The sequence below is a fragment of the Haliotis rubra genome, unplaced genomic scaffold (genome assembly GCF_003918875.1).
Source record: "Haliotis rubra isolate DU_JTF1 unplaced genomic scaffold, ASM391887v1 Scf413, whole genome shotgun sequence".
In the NCBI taxonomy this organism is placed as follows: domain Eukaryota; kingdom Metazoa; phylum Mollusca; class Gastropoda; order Lepetellida; family Haliotidae; genus Haliotis; species Haliotis rubra.
In genome coordinates, this window is record NW_025767095.1 from 859,880 (window position 1) to 877,324 (window position 17,445).

Sequence of the window (17,445 nt, forward strand, 5' to 3'; positions counted from 1 at the left end):
TCTGTGCTATAGCGGCCATGTTATGATGGCATGTCTAAACCTGAAGGCATGCCTTGTGTCTGTGTTATCAGTGGTCATGTAATGATGGCATGTCTAATCCTGAAGGGATGCCTAGTGTCTGTGTTATCAGTGGCCATGTAATGATGGTATGTCTAAACCTGAAGGCATGCCTTGTGTCTGTGTTATCAGTGGCCATGTAATGATGGCATGTCTAAACCTGAAGGCATGCCTTGTGTCTGTGTTATCAGTGGCCATGTAATGATGGCATGTTTAAACCTGAAGGCATGCCTTGTGTCTGTGTGTTATCAGTGGCCATGTAATGATGGCATGTCTAAACCTGAAGGCATGCCTTGTGTCTGTGTTATCAGTGGCCATGTAATGATGGCATGTCTAAACCTGAAGGCATGCCTTGTGTCTGTGTTATCAGTGGCCATGTAATGATGGCATGTCTAAACCTGAAGGCATGCCTTGTGTCTGTGTTATCAGTGGCCATGTAATGATGGCATGTCTAAACCTGAAGGCATGCCTTGTGTCTGTGTTATCAGTGGCCATGTAATGATGGCATGTCTAATCCTGAAGGCATGCCTAGTGTCTGTGTTATCAGTGGCCATGTAATGATGGTGAAGTTGTCTAAACCTGTGAGGCATGTCTTGTGTCATGTGTTATCTGTGCTATAGCGGCCATGTAATGATGGCATGTCTAAAACCTGAAGGCATGCCTAGTGTCTGTGTTATAGTGGCGATGTAATGATGGCATGTCTAAACCTGAAGGCATGCCTTGTGTCTGTGTTATCAGTGGCCATGTAATGATGGCATGTCTAAACCTGAAGGCATGCCTTGTGTCTGTGCTATCAGTGGCGATGTAATGATGGCATGTCTAAACCTGAAGGCATGCCTTGTGTCTGTGTTATCAGTGGCCATGTAATGATGGCATGTCTAAACCTGAAGGCATGCCTTGTGTCTGTGTTATCAGTGGCCATGTAATGATGGCATGTCTAAACCTGAAGGCATGCCTTGTGTCTGTGTTATCAGTGGTCATGTAATGACGACATGTCTAAACCTGAAGGCATGCCTAGTGTCTATGTTATCAGTGGCCATGTAATGATGGTATGTCTAAACCTGAAGGCATGCCTAGTGTCTGTGTCATCAGTGTCCATGTAAAGATGGCATGTCTAAACCTGAAGGCATTCCTTGTGTCTGTGTTATAGTGGCCATGTGATGACGACATGTCTAAACCTGAAGGCATGCCTAGTGTCTGTGCTATAGCGGCCATGTAATGATGGCATGTCTAAACCTGAAGGCATGCCTAGTGTCTGTGCTATAGTGGCGATGTAATGATGGCATGTCTAAACCTGAAGGCATGCCTTGTGTCTGTGTTATCAGTGGCCATGTAATGATGGCATGTCTAAACCTGAAGGCATGCCTTGTGTCTGTGCTATAGTGGCGATGTAATGATGGCATGTCTAAACCTGAAGGCATGCCTAGTGTCTGTGCTATAGTGGCGATGTAATGATGGCATGTCTAAACCTGAAGGCATGCTTAGTGTCTGTGTTATCAGTGGCCATGTAATGATGGCATGTCTAAACCTGAAGGCATTCCTTGTGTCTGTGTTATAGTGGTCATGTGATGACGACATGTCTAAACCTGAAGGCATGCCTAGTGTCTGTGTTATAGTGGCCATGTGATGATTGCATGTATAGTCCCGAAGGCATGCCTGGAATCCCGTTCTTTTTGGTTTCACCATTGTGGTCAACGCCTGGCACCTGCTTCACTCGGGGTGTCTTCTCACATTACAGTACACGGAAAATAGGACTGGAATACTTCGAATCTCACCACAATTATATGTACAGAGTGGCTCTGTTTCCTCCTTGGCCAAGACGTTGCACTGTTTGTCTTGACGTTGACCAGTTGGTTAAACAGTAGACATTCTGTCTGCTTGAATCCGGTATTTATTAACTGGTAGATTGATACACTAAATATAATTATGAATGATATAGGGACAGTTCATAATGTACGTATTAATATTTAAGAATTATGCTTTAAAAATATGGAAAGGGGGTCCCTAACGGGAAGGGTTAGGGAAGGGTGGTTCCCTTCCTGATGGCGTCGGCTACTTCCGTCTGGGCACTGTTGTTTTCGTAACGTTTATATATGGCAATGTACTTCTCCTTTGTGGACAGTGTGGCCTTGACACAGTCACGCGCATGACACGCTTCCATCCATCTCCGGAATCGAGCGAATGTGTCGGTCTCAGGAACTGCAAACCTCCTGTAGTGAGACAACATTTCAAATCTAATGCTAAATGGCACCAGCATGATATCAACGAGCCCGAAATTTTGGCCGCCGAAGAAAGGACCTTCAGTTGACATGGCCCCCGACAACTCTATGAGAGCTGTCAAGATGGCCTCCATAGCCTCCTCCTGCTCTGGACGAGTTTGGCGCTGGAGGGCCATGTAGAATTTCGGCACGATCTTCTTGGTGATGAAATCAGCCCAGATTCTTGCTTGTGCACGTTCATACGGATCTTTCGGAAGGAGGGACGGTCCTGGCCAGGCTTCGTCCACATACTCAATACACACAGCAGACTCGTATACACACTTGCCGTCGTTGACGATGACGGGGACGAGCCCTCGGGGGTTGATGGTCAGAAACTCCTTGGTCTTGTTGTATGGGTCAATCTCATTGTATTCGAACTCCACCCCTTTCTCCAGTAGAGCGAGCCATGCCCTCTGTGCGAACGGGCAGAACCACGAAGAAAACAGCTTGACAGTTGCGGTCATGTTGTCCGGTAGCCGACGTTTGTTCCAAATCACACTGCAAAAACAATAAATAATGTGTGTAAACAATTTCTGCAGACAGTAAGCATCACGAGATACACAAGTGCACTCATTCATATTGATGTAACTTTCTTTCTTGTTGTACAAACAATGTCATGTTTAATCAATACTGATGTAACATTTGTTCTTGTTGTACAATGTCATGTAACATTCCTTCTTGTTGTACAATGTCATGTAACATTCCTTCTTGTTGTACAATCTCATGTAACATTCCTTCTTGTTGTACAATGTCATGTAACATTCCTTCTTGTTGTACAATGTCATGTAACATTCCTTCTTTATGCACGTCATATTTAATCCATACTGATGTAACATGTGAACAAAGCACTAACGGCTGGAAACATTAATGTCACAGAGGCATTATTCCAGCAATAAATCAACAAGATTTTTGTGCCTTTGATGATTTTGGACTTGTATTTTTCTATTCATGACGACTTCACTGAAAACGAGGGAAGTACTCGTTTCCGGAACAGTGTACCAAAACTCGTTTCCGAAGGATCAGTGTACCAAAACTGTTCAATCATTTTAAATGAACCTTGCTAAACAGATCCCTCTGGTGCCTGTCGATAATTTGTTGTATTGAAACACACAGAACAACATTATTTTCTTCTTCACTAAAGGTAACAAATGGCCATGAAGGGGTCAAAAAGGAAAAAAAACTCTGATGACTCCGACTTAACGATACTTTTGAAATTTATGAGCGAGTTCAGTGAGTGAGATAAAACTTTTCGTCGCAACGGCATTATTTAAGCCATATTGAAATTTGTGAACAACTAAGTGGCTGTTTGCATGTGAAGTTCTACCATAAATCAAACGAAATAAATCTACAATTTTAACTTTCCCCCAAACATTTCCACAGTTGAGTGTATGTTAGTTTCATTCCAAAACGGACGTACGGCCATGGTCTATTTGTATTAACTCTGTTAAAAGTAAGTTGTCCATTTGGGTTTATGGCTAACTGTACAGGTCATAAATGCAATTTCGTCTGCAACTCCTTATTCCGCTAATATGTTTTACACATTGCCGTAATGTTGTGAGTTTTAACGAAACTCCTATATTAATAAACACAATATATCATGAACGGCCGACGTGAATAGTCTCTTACAGCATGTGGTTCCTACTGAGTTAATCAATTCGGTACATACGGCTGGTGAAATGTGAGTGAGTGAGTTTAGTTGTACGCCGCACTCAGCAAAATTCCAGCTATATGGCGGCGGTCTGTAGATAATCGTATCTGGAAAAGACAATCCAGTGATCAACAGCATGAGCATCGATCTGCGCAATTAGGAGCCAATGTGTCTACCATGTCAGGGATCCTGACCACTCGATCCCATGGGTTACTGAAGTTTCATTCTAACCCGGACCTTCACGGGGAGACAAGCATTGGTTACTGAAGGTTCATTCTAACCCGGACCTTCACGAGGAGACAAACATTGGTTACTGAAGGTTCATTCTAACACGGACCTTCACGAGGAGACAAACATGGGTTACTGAAGTTTCATTCTAACCCGGACCTTCTCGGGGAGACAAGCATTGGTTACTGAAGGTTCATTCTAACCCGGACCTTCACGGGGAGACAAGCATTGGTTACTGAAGTTTCATTCTAACCCGGACCTTCACGGGGAGACAAGCATTGGTTACGAAAGTTTCATTCTAACCCGGACCTTCTCGGGGAGACAAGCATTGGTTACTGAAGTTTCATTCTAACCCGGACCTTCACGGGGAGACAAGCATTGGTTACTGAAGGTTCATTCTAACCCGGACCTTCTCGGGGAGACAAGCATTGGTTACTGAAGTTTCATTCTAGCCCGGACCTTCTCGGGGAGACAAGCATTGGTTACTGAAGTTTCATTCTAACCCGGACCTTCTCGGGGAGACAAGCATTGGTTACTGAAGGTTCATTCTAACCCGGACCTTCACGAGGAGACAAACATTGGTTACTGAAGGTTCATTCTAACCCGGACCTTCACGGGGAGACAAGCATTGGTTACTGAAGGTTCATTCTAACCCGGACCTTCTCGGGGAGACAAGCATTGGTTCCTGAAGTTTCATTCTAACCCGGACCTTCTCGGAGAGACAAGCATTGGTTACTGAAGGTTCATTCTAACCCGGACCTTCACGAGGAGACAAACATTGGTTACTGAAGGTTCATTCTAACCCGGACCTTCACAAGGAGACAAGCATTGGTTACTGAAGGTTCATTCTAACCCGGACCTTCTCGGGGAGACAAGCATTGGTTACTGAAGGTTCATTCTAACCCGGACCTTCTCGGGAGACAAGCATTGGTTACTGAAGGTTCATTCTAACCCGGACCTTCACGGGGAGACAAGCATTGGTTACTGAAGTTTCATTCTAACCCAGACCTTCACGGGGAGACAAGCATTGGTTACTGAAGTTTCATTCTAACCCGGACCTTCACGGGGAGACAAGCATTGGTTACTGAAGTTTCATTCTAACCCGGACCTTCACGGGGAGACAAGCATTGGTTACTGAAGTTTCATTCTAACCCGGACCTTCTCGGGGAGACAAGCATTGGTTACTGAAGGTTCATTCTAACCTGGACCTTCACGAGGAGACAAACATTGGTTACTGAAGGTTCATTCTAACCCGGACCTTCACGGGGAGACAAGCATTGGTTACTGAAGGTTCATTCTAACCCGGACCTTCTCGGGAGACAAGCATTGGTTACTGAAGTTTCATTCTAACCCGGACCTTCTCGGGAGACAAGCATTGTTTACTGAAGGTTCATTCTAACCCTCGACCTTCACGAGGAGACAAACATTGGTTACTGAAGGTTCATTCTAACCCGGACCTTCACAAGGAGACAAGCATTGGTTACTGAAGGTTCATTCTAACCCGGACCTTCTCGGGGAGACAAGCATTGGTTACTGAAGGTTCATTCTAACCCGGACCTTCTCGGGGAGACAAGCATTGGTTACTGAAGGTTCATTCTAACCCGGACCTTCTCGGGGAGACAAGCATTGGTTACTGAAGGTTCATTCTAACCCGACCTTCTCGGGAGACAAGCATTGGTTACTGAAGGTTCATTCTAACCCGACCTTCACGGGAGACAAGCATTGGTTACTGAAGGTTCATTCTAACCCGGACCTTCACGGGAGACAAGCATTGGTTACTGAAGTTTCATTCTAACCCGACCTTCACGGGGAGACAAGCATTGGTTACTGAAGTTTCATTCTAACCCGGACCTTCACGGGGAGACAAGCATTGGTTACTGAAGGTTCATTCTAACCCGGACCTTCACGGGGAGACAAGCATTGGTTACTGAAGTTTCATTCTAACCCGGACCTTCACGGGAGACAAGCATTGGTTACTGAAGGTTCATTCTAACCCGGACCTTCTCGGGAGACAAGCATTGGTTACTGAAGGTTCATTCTAACCCGACCTTCTCGACAAGCATTGGTTACTGAAGTTTCATTCTAACCCGGGGGAGACAAGCATTGGTTACTGAAGGTTCATTCTAACCCGACCTTCTCGGGAGACAAGCATTGGTTACTGAAGGTTCATTCTAACCCGGACCTTCACGGGGAGACAAGCATTGGTTACTGAAGGTTCATTCTAACCCGGACCTTCTCGGGAGACAAGCATTGGTTACTGAAGTTTCATTCTAACCCGGACCTTCACGGGGAGACAAGCATTGGTTACTGAAGTTTCATTCTAACCCGGACCTTCACGGGGAGACAAGCATTGGTTACTGAAGTTTCATTCTAACCCGGACCTTCTCGGGAGACAAGCATTGGTTACTGAAGTTTCATTCTAACCCGACCTTCACGGGAGACAAGCATTGGTTACTGAAGTTTCATTCTAACCCGGACCTTCACGGGAGACAAGCATTGGTTACTGAAGTTTCATTCTAACCCGGACCTTCACGGGAGACAAGCATTGGTTACTGAAGGTTCATTCTAACCCGGACCTTCACGGGGAGACAAGCATTGGTTACTGAAGTTTCATTCTAACCCGGACCTTCACGGGGAGACAAGCATTGGTTACAGAAGTTTCATTCTAACCCGGACCTTCACGGGGAGACAAGCATTGGTTACTGAAGTTTCATTCTAACCCGGACCTTCGGGGAGACAAGCGTTGGTTACTGAAGGTTCATTCTAACCCGGACCTTCACGGGAGACAAGCATTGGTTACTGAAGGTTCATTCTAACCCGGACCTTCTTGCAGGAGACAAGCATTGGTTACTGAAGTTTCATTTCTAACCCGGGCGGGGAGACAAGCATTGGTTACTGAAGGTTCATTCTAACCCGGACCTTCACGGGGAGACAAGCATTGGTTACTGAAGTTTCATTCTAACCCGGACCTTCACGGGAGACAAGCATTGGTTACTGAAGTTTCATTCTAACCCGGACCTTCACGGGAGACAAGCATTGGTTACTGAAGTTTCATTCTAACCCGGACCTTCACGGGAGACAAGCATTGGTTACTGAAGTTTCATTCTAACCCGGACCTTCACGGGAGACAAGCATTGGTTACTGAAGTTTCATTCTAACCGGACCTTCACGGGGAGACAAGCATTGGTTACTGAAGTTTCATTCTAACCCGGACCTTCTCGGGAGACAAGCATTGGTTACTGAAGGTTCATTCTAACCCGGACCTTCACGGGAGACAAGCATTGGTTACTGAAGGTTCATTCTAACCCGGACCTTCACGGGAGACAAGCATGGGCTACTGAAGGTTCATTCTAACCCGGACCTTCAAGGGAGACAAGCATTGGTTACTGAAGGTTCATTCTAACCCGGACCTTCACGGGGAGACAAGCATTGGTTACTGAAGGTTCATTCTAACCCGGACCTTCGGGGAGACAAGCATTGGTTACTGAAGTTTCATTCTAACCCGGACCTTCACGGGGAGACAAGCATTGGTTACTGAAGTTTCATTCTAACCCGGACCTTCACGGGAGACAAGCATTGGTTACTGAAGTTTCATTCTAACCCGGACCTTCGGGGAGACAAGCATTGGTTACTGAAGTTTCATTCTAACCCGGACCTTCACGGGAGACAAGCATTGGTTACTGAAAGTTTCATTCTAACCCGGACCTTCGGGGAGACAAGCATTGGTTACTGAAGTTTCATTCTAACCCGACCTTCACGGGAGACAAGCATTGGTTACTGAAGGTTCATTCTAACCCGACCTTCACGGGAGACAAGCATTGGTTACTGAAGTTTCATTCTAATCCGGACCTTCTCGGGGAGACAAGCATTGGTTACAGAAGTTTCATTCTAACCCGGACCTTCACGGGGAGACAAGCATTGGTTACTGAAGTTTCATTCTAACCGGACCTTCTCGGGGAGACAAGCGTTGGTTACTGAAGGTTCATTCTAACCCGGACCTTCACGGGGAGACAAGCATTGGTTACTGAAGGTTCATTCTAACCCGGACCTTCACAAGGAGACAAGCATTGGTTAATGAAGGTTCATTCTAACCCGGACCTTCACGAGGAGACAAGCATTGGTTACTGAAGGTTCATTCTAACCAGGACCTTCAATGAGGAGACAAGCATTGGTTACTGAAGGTTCATTCTAACCCGGACCTTCACGGGGAGACAAGCATTGGTTACTGAAGGTTCATTCTAACCCGGACCTTCACGGGGAGACAAGCATTGGTTACTGAAGTTTCATTCTAACCCGGACCTTCACGGGAGAGAAGCATTGGTTACTGAAGTTTCATTCTAACCCGGACCTTCACGGGAGACAAGCATTGGTTACTGAAGTTTCATTCTAACCCGGACCTTCACGGGAGACAAGCATTGGTTACTGAAGTTTCATTCTAACCCGGACCTTCACGGGAGACAAGCATTGGTTACTGAAGTTTCATTCTAACCCGGACCTTCACGGGGAGACAAGCATTGGTTACTGAAGTTTCATTCTAACCCGACCTTCTCGGGAGACAAGCATTGGTTACTGAAGGTTCATTCTAACCCGGACCTTCACGGGGAGACAAGCATTGGTTAATGAAGGTTCATTCTAACCCGGACCTTCACGAGGAGACAAGCATTGGTTACTGAAGGTTCATTCTAACCAGGACCTTCACGAGGAGACAAGCATTGGTTACTGAAGGTTCATTCTAACCCGACCTTCACGGGAGACAAGCATTGGTTACTGAAGGTTCATTCTAACCCGGACCTTCAATGGGGAGACAAGCATTGGTTACTGAAGTTTCATTCTAACCCGGACCTTCACGGGAGAGAAGCATTGGTTACTGAAGTTTCATTCTAACCCGGACCTTCACGGGGAGACAAGCATTGGTTACTGAAGGTTCATTCTAACCCGGACCTTCACGGGGAGACAAGCATTGGTTACTGAAGGTTCATTCTAACCCGGACCTTCACGGGGAGACAAGCATTGGTTACTGAAGTTTCATTCTAACCCGGACCTTCACGGGGAGACAAGCATTGGTTACTGAAGTTTCATTCTAACCCGGACCTTCTCGGGGAGACAAGCATTGGTTACTGAAGGTTCATTCTAACCCGGACCTTCACGGGGAGACAAGCATTGGTTAATGAAGGTTCATTCTAACCCGGACCTTCACGAGGACACAAGCATTGGTTACTGAAGGTTCATTCTAACCCGGACCTTCACGGGGAGACAAGCATTGGTTACTGAAGTTTCATTCTAACCCGGACCTTCACGGGGAGACAAGCATTGGTTACTGAAGTTTCATTCTAACCCGACCTTCTCGGGAGACAAGCATTGGTTACTGAAGGTTCATTCTAACCCGGACCTTCACGGGAGACAAGCATTGGTTACTGAAGGTTCATTCTAACCCGGACCTTCACGAGGAGACAAGCATTGGTTACTGAAGGTTCATTCTAACCCGGACCTTCACGGGGAGACAAGCATTGGTTACTGAAGTTTCATTCTAACCCGGACCTTCACGAGGAGACAAGCATTGGTTACTGAAGTTTCATTCTAACCCGGACCTTCACGGGGAGACAAGCATTGGTTACTGAAGTTTCATTCTAACCCGGACCTTCTCGGGGAGACAAGCATGGGTTACTGAAGGTTCATTCTAACCCGGACCTTCTCGGGGAGACAAGCATTGGTTACTGAAGTTTCATTCTAACCCGGACCTTCACGGGAGACAAGCATTGGTTACTGAAGGTTCATTCTAACCCGGACCTTCACGGGGAGACAAGCATTGGTTACTGAAGGTTCATTCTAACCCGGACCTTCACGGGGAGACAAGCATTGGTTACTGAAGGTTCATTCTAACCCGGACCTTCACGGGAGACAAGCATTGGTTACTGAAGTTTCATTCTAACCCGGACCTTCACGGGAGACAAGCATTGGTTACTGAAGTTTCATTCTAACCCGGACCTTCAATGGGAGACAAGCATTGGTTACTGAAGTTTCATTCTAGCCCGGACCTTCGGGGAGACAAGCATGGGTTACTGAAGGTTCATTCTAACCCGGACCTTCTCGGGGAGACAAGCATTGGTTACTGAAGGTTCATTCTAACCCGGTTCTTCTCGGGGAGACAAGCATTGGTTACTGAAGTTTCATTCTAACCCGGACCTTCTCGGGGAGACAAGCATTGGTTACTGAAGGTTCATTCTAACCCGGACCTTCACGGGGAGACAAGCATTGGTTACTGAAGTTTCATTCTAACCCAGACCTTCACGGGGAGACAAGCATTGGTTACTGAAGTTTCATTCTAACCCGGACCTTCACGGGAGACAAGCATTGGTTACTGAAGGTTCATTCTAACCGGACCTTCACGGGGTCAGACAAGCATTGGTTACTGAAGGTTCATTCTAACCCGGACCTTCTCGGGAGACAAGCATTGGTTACTGAAGGTTCATTCTAACCCGGACATTCACGGGGGAGACAAGCATTGGTTACTGAAGTTTCATTCTAACCCGGACCTTCACGGGAGACAAGCATTGGTTACTGAAGGTTAATTCTAACCCGGACCTTCTCGGGGAGACAAGCATTGGTTACTGAAGGTTCATTCTAACCCGGACCTTCACGGGAGACAAGCATTGGTTACTGAAGGTTCATTCTAACCGGACCTTCTCGGGAGACAAGCATTGGTTACTGAAGGTTCATTCTAACCCGGACCTTCACGGGAGACAAGCATTGGTTACTGAAGGTTTCATTCTAACCCGGACCTTCACGGGAGACAAGCATTGGTTACTGAAGTTTCATTCTAACCGGACCTTCCGCGGGAGACAAGCATTGGTTACTGAAGGTTCATTCTAACCCGGACCTTCACGGGAGACAAGCATTGGTTACTGAAGGTTCATTCTAACCCGGACCTTCACGGGGAGACAAGCATTGGTTACTGAAGTTTCATTCTAACCCGGACCTTCGGGGAGACAAGCATTGGTTACTGAAGGTTCATTCTAACCCGGACCTTCACGGGAGACAAGCATTGGTTACTGAAGGTTCATTCTAACCCGACCTTCACGGGAGACAAGCATTGGTTACTGAAGGTTCATTCTAACCCGGACCTTCACGGGGAGACAAGCATTGGTTACTGAAGGTTCATTCTAACCCGGACCTTCACGGGAGACAAGCATTGGTTACTGAAGGTTCATTCTAACCCGGACCTTCACGGGGTCAGACAAGCATTGGTTACTGAAGGTTCATTCTAACCCGGACCTTCACGGGAGACAAGCATTGGTTACTGAAGGTTCATTCTAACCCGGACCTTCACGGGGAGACAAGCATTGGTTACTGAAGTTTCATTCTAACCCGGACCTTCACGGGGAGACAAGCATTGGTTACTGAAGGTTCATTCTAACCCGGACCTTCACGGGGAGACAAGCATTGGTTACTGAAGTTTCATTCTAACCCGGACCTTCACGGGGAGACAAGCATTGGTTACTGAAGTTTCATTCTAACCCGGACCTTCACGGGGAGACAAGCATTGGTTACTGAAGGTTCATTCTAACCCGGACCTTCACGGGAGACAAGCATTGGTTACTGAAGGTTCATTCTAACCCGGACCTTCACGGGGAGACAAGCATTGGTTACTGAAGTTTCATTCTAACCCGGACCTTCCGGGGGAGACAAGCATGGGTTACTGAAGGTTCATTCTAACCCGGACCTTCACGGGGTCAGACAAGCATTGGTTACTGAAGGTTCATTCTAACCCGGACCTTCACGGGGAGACAAGCATTGGTTACTGAAGGTTCATTCTAACCCGGACCTTCACGGGGAGACAAGCATTGGTTACTGAAGTTTCATTCTAACCCGGACCTTCACGGGAGACAAGCATTGGTTACTGAAGTTTCATTCTAACCCGGACCTTCACGGGGAGACAAGCATTGGTTACTGAAGGTTCATTCTAACCGGACCTTCACGGGAGACAAGCATTGGTTACTGAAGGTTCATTCTAACCCGGACCTTCACGGGGAGACAAGCATTGGTTACTGAAGGTTTCATTCTAACCCGACCTTCGGGGACGGGAGACAAGCATTGGTTACTGAAGTTTCATTCTAACCCGGACCTTCACGGGGAGACAAGCATTGGTTACTGAAGTTTCATTCTAACCCGGACCTTCACGGGGAGACAAGCATTGGTTACTGAAGGTTCATTCTAACCCGGACCTTCACGGGAGACAAGCATTGGTTACTGAAGGTTCATTCTAACCCGACCTTCACGGGGAGACAAGCATTGGTTACTGAAGGTTCATTCTAACCCGGACCTTCAACGGGAGACAAGCATTGGTTACTGAAGGTTCATTCTAACCCGGACCTTCTCGGGAGACAAGCATTGGTTACTGAAGGTTCATTCTAACCCGGACCTTCACGGGAGACAAGCATTGGTTACTGAAGGTTCATTCTAACCCGGACCTTCACGGGAGACAAGCATTGGTTACTGAAGTTTCATTCTAACCCGGACCTTCACGGGGAGACAAGCATTGGTTACTGAAGGTTCATTCTAACCGGACCTTCACGGGAGACAAGCATTGGTTACTGAAGGTTCATTCTAACCCGGACCTTCACGGGGAGACAAGCATTGGTTACTGAAGGTTCATTCTAACCCGACCTTCACGGGAGACAAGCATTGGTTACTGAAGTTTCATTCTAACCCGGACCTTCACGGGGAGACAAGCATTGGTTACTGAAGGTTCATTCTAACCCGGACCTTCACGGGGAGACAAGCATTGGTTACTGAAGGTTCATTCTAACCCGGACCTTCACGGGAGACAAGCATTGGTTACTGAAGGTTCATTCTAACCCGGACCTTCACGGGAGACAAGCATTGGTTACTGAAGTTTCATTCTAACCCGGACCTTCACGGGAGACAAGCATTGGTTACTGAAGTTTCATTCTAACCCGGACCTTCACGGGGAGACAAGCATTGGTTACTGAAGTTTCATTCTAACCCGGACCTTCACGGGAGACAAGCATTGGTTACTGAAGGTTCATTCTAACCCGGACCTTCACGGGGAGACAAGCATTGGTTACTGAAGGTTCATTCTAACCCGGACCTTCACGGGGAGACAAGCATTGGTTACTGAAGGTTCATTCTAACCGGACCTTCACGGGGAGACAAGCATTGGTTACTGAAGGTTCATTCTAACCCGGACCTTCACGGGGAGACAAGCATTGGTTACTGAAGGTTCATTCTAACCCGGACCTTCACGGGGAGACAAGCATTGGTTACTGAAGGTTCATTCTAACCCGGACCTTCACGAGGAGACAAGCATTGGTTACTGAAGTTTCATTCTAACCCGGACCTTCACGGGGAGACAAGCATTGGTTACTGAAGTTTCATTCTAACCCGGACCTTCACGCGGGTAGACAAGCATTGGTTACTGAAGGTTCATTCTAACCCGGACCTTCACGGGGAGACAAGCATTGGTTACTGAAGGTTCATTCTAACCCGGACCTTCACGGGAGACAAGCATTGGTTACTGAAGTTTCATTCTAACCCGGACCTTCACGGGGAGACAAGCATTGGTTACTGAAGTTTCATTCTAACCCGGACCTTCACGGGGAGACAAGCATTGGTTACTGAAGGTTCATTCTAACCCGGACCTTCACGGGAGACAAGCATTGGTTACTGAAGTTTCATTCTAACCCGGACCTTCACGGGAGACAAGCATTGGTTACTGAAGGTTCATTCTAACCCGACCTTCACGGGAGACAAGCATTGGTTACTGAAGGTTCATTCTAACCCGGACCTTCACGGGGAGACAAGCATTGGTTACTGAAGTTTCATTCTAACCCGGACCTTCACGGGAGAGACAAGCATTGGTTACTGAAGGTTCATTCTAACCGGACCTTCACGGGGAGACAAGCATTGGTTACTGAAGTTTCATTCTAACCCGGACCTTCACGGGGAGACAAGCATTGGTTACTGAAGGTTCATTCTAACCCGGACCTTCTCGGGAGACAAGCATTGGTTACTGAAGGTTCATTCTAACCCGGACCTTCACGGGGAGACAAGCATTGGTTACTGAAGTTTCATTCTAACCCGGACCTTCGCGGGAGACAAGCATGGGTTACTGAAGTTTCATTCTAACCCGGACCTTCTCGGGAGACAAGCATTGGTTACTGAAGTTTCATTCTAACCCGGACCTTCTCGGGAGACAAGCATTGGTTACTGAAGTTTCATTCTAACCCGGACCTTCGGGGGAGACAAGCATTGGTTACTGAAGGTTCATTCTAACCCGGACCTTCACGGGGAGACAAGCATTGGTTACTGAAGTTTCATTCTAACCCGGACCTTCTAACGGGAGACAAGCATTGGTTACTGAAGTTTCATTCTAACCCGGACCTTCATTCTAACGGGAGACAAGCATTGGTTACTGAAGGTTCATTCTAACCCGGACCTTCTCGAGGAGACAAGCATTGGTTACTGAAGGTTCATTCTAACCCGGACCTTCACGAGGAGACAAGCATTGGTTACTGAAGGTTCATTCTAACCCGGACCTTCACGAGGAGACAAACATTGGTTACTGAAGGTTCATTCTAACCCGGACCTTCTCGAGGAGACAAGCATTGGTTACTGAAGGTTCATTCTAACCCGGACCTTCTCGAGGAGACAAGCATTGGTTACTGAAGGTTCATTCTAACCCGGACCTTCACGAGGAGACAAGCATTAGTTACTGAGGGTTCATTCTAACCCGGACCTTCACGGGTCGGTAGGTGAAGGAAATAGGCTGAACAACAATGAAGTGAAATAATGAAGATGAAATAGTGTACTTCATTTTGAAGTGTATTATTTTTTCTAATATTTGTCATGAAAATATGGAAATATGGTCTTTTCTTTAATTGAATGAAAAAGCACACGCAATTCTGTCTTTTTGACACAATTTTCATTACGTCACACGACATATATATAATGACCAGAAATTATTGAGAATTTTAGGAATATGTCTAATTGGATTACTAGTATAAACAACCTTGACCAGCTATCAAGTGCTTGGTTTCATATTCAAGAGAGACAACTCCGTTAATCCTTTTTCATTAGTTTGTGAAGTTATCCCCCTTTGTTTACTTGCTAGCAGACGACATTTTCAGTGCTCCTCAGTATGGATGATTTAGAGAAGAGGAAGTTGATTTTAGAGTATTAAAACAAGGACATCAGATCAGCTAAAGTGATTTCAAGTAGAACAGGCATCCCTTTGTCCACTGTTTATCGTGTTTTGAAAAATATTGCAAATGGATATGGCGTTGAGCACCAGGGAGGTGCAGGTAGGCCCAGAAAATTGACTGTCGGTGACAGGAGGCGGCTTGGTATTCTTGTTTCTAAAAACAAACGAAGGTTGAACGGGTGCTTACAGCATAGAAATTTTAACCGGGACAATATGACTTTCTCAGAGGAAAGTTCTGTGTGGCTGTTTCCTAATACACTGAAATTCTGGACCAAACAAACTGAAAAACCTTTGTATCAGCGCCCAAAGTACAGTCCGAAAGTTAATGTGTGGGGTGGCATTTCTTTGTTAGGAGCAACGCCCCTCTGTGTATTTGAAGGGAATACGAACAGTGAGAGGTACACAGATATTCTCGAGGGACATTTACTTCCATCTGCTCACGTGTTCAATGGAAATTTTTTGGATTTTCCAGCAGGACAACGACCGAAAACATCGTTCAAGCATTCACAGGCCTGGTTTCGGAACAAAAATATGTCATTTTTAGATTGGCCAAGCTATAGGCCTGACCTAAATCCAATAGAATATGTTTGGGGACTTATGAAGGAAAGTGTCAATAAGAAAAATCTGACAAATATTGCTGAAATGAAAGAAGAGGTGGTCCGATATTGGGACAGCATGGACCACGATTTTCTAACTTCTTTGATCAGTAGTATGCCCCGCCGCATTGAAGCCTGCATTGCTGCCCATGGTGACTTGACAAAATACTAACTGTTCACCCGTCTTTTAATCTGGAGTTATGTTCTGCTAATATTCACATTAATACTAGAGTAATGAGTGAAAAAAAGAAAAAGAAATTACAATCTTCAAAATTCTCAATAATTTCTGGTTGTACTGTAAATGCTGGATATTTTGTCACTTGGACGTATTTATTTCTATCTTACCACTTAAATCAATGACACTTGCTATGAATAAAATATCTGTCTTGCTACAAAGTTTATCGCAATCACGAGAGGACGGACCTCCGGTACACCCAATATATATAATGTTGATATAACAAACAAGCCCATTTATATTGAAAAGGAGCCCTAGGGAGACCAGAGAACCTGAGGAAATCTAGACTTGCTTTATTTAGGGCTTTAGCACTGCAGAGAGGGCTTAGCAGTAGGGAAATAATGTGGTTCAGGGACTGTGAGACAGACTACCCAAGCCCATGCATCGCGTGACCCAGATACGTCCCAATATCATTTTCAGACTGCAGTGGATGCCGCGTCTGAGGCGGTTTCTAGGACGCGATGACATTGCTGGTGTCTTCCCATGGTCTCTGCATCAATTCAGCTCTCCAGATGTTAACTATGCAACTGACGAGCAAAAGGACACTGCGACATATGAACTATCAGATCCGGAGAGCTAAAATCCCAATTATACACAATTCCACCCTCAACCACAATAGACAAGCGAAATGCCGTTATGACCTTGATTTGTGTAACAAGGTCACGTAGCTTAGCTAGCTTGATTAGGTTACCCTGGCGTTGAAGCTTGGCAGGTGTACGTAAATACCACCTCACAAACCACGGAGGAGACTCCGTGCCCATCACATACACCGTGCCCATCACATACATCGTGCCCATCACATACACACCCACGCCATACCCTACCTGTGCTCTGTGCCAGTATAGCTGTGGAGTCCGAATGAGACTCGGTACTGCGCAGGCGTGCCCGTCACCTGCCTGTGTCACGCTGACAGCGCCCTTTATACCCCAAGTGCATGATAGGAATATGACCTTGGGTATTGTTTACACCTTGCCGAGAAGATGACCCCGATACTGAATGTGAACTGGGTTTGATGTTGAGACACTGGATATGATGTCATACCGTGGATCTTGCTATGCAGCTACACACCACATCCAATATCACATGACATCACACCCAAAACCAATGCATGACTTCATACCCAGTATCCCTAACTGACATCACACCAAGCACAACAGCATGACATCGACATCACACCAACCACAACAGCATATCGACATCAC

The 17,445-nt window shown here is 46.2% G+C and overlaps 1 protein-coding gene across 1 annotated transcript; it reads right to left on the bottom strand.

Annotated features, from left to right (window-relative positions):
- Positions 1 to 1,928: 1,928 nt before the first annotated feature.
- On the bottom strand, positions 1,929 to 17,195 carry LOC124288181 (glutathione S-transferase U20-like). Its single transcript, XM_046724767.1, has 2 exons — positions 17,068 to 17,195; positions 1,929 to 2,813 (listed from the first exon to the last, which is right to left on the bottom strand). The coding sequence occupies exon 2, from the start codon at positions 2,777 to 2,779 to the stop codon at positions 2,075 to 2,077; it is 705 nt and encodes a 234-aa protein (XP_046580723.1). The 5' UTR covers positions 2,780 to 2,813; positions 17,068 to 17,195; the 3' UTR covers positions 1,929 to 2,074.
- Positions 17,196 to 17,445: the final 250 nt, after the last annotated feature.

Bases quoted from the DNA above. Each gene is read 5' to 3' on its own strand.
- LOC124288181 (XM_046724767.1), bottom strand. From the start codon at position 2,779: ATGACCGCAACTGTCAAGCTGTTTTCTTCGTGGTTCTGCCCGTTCGCA.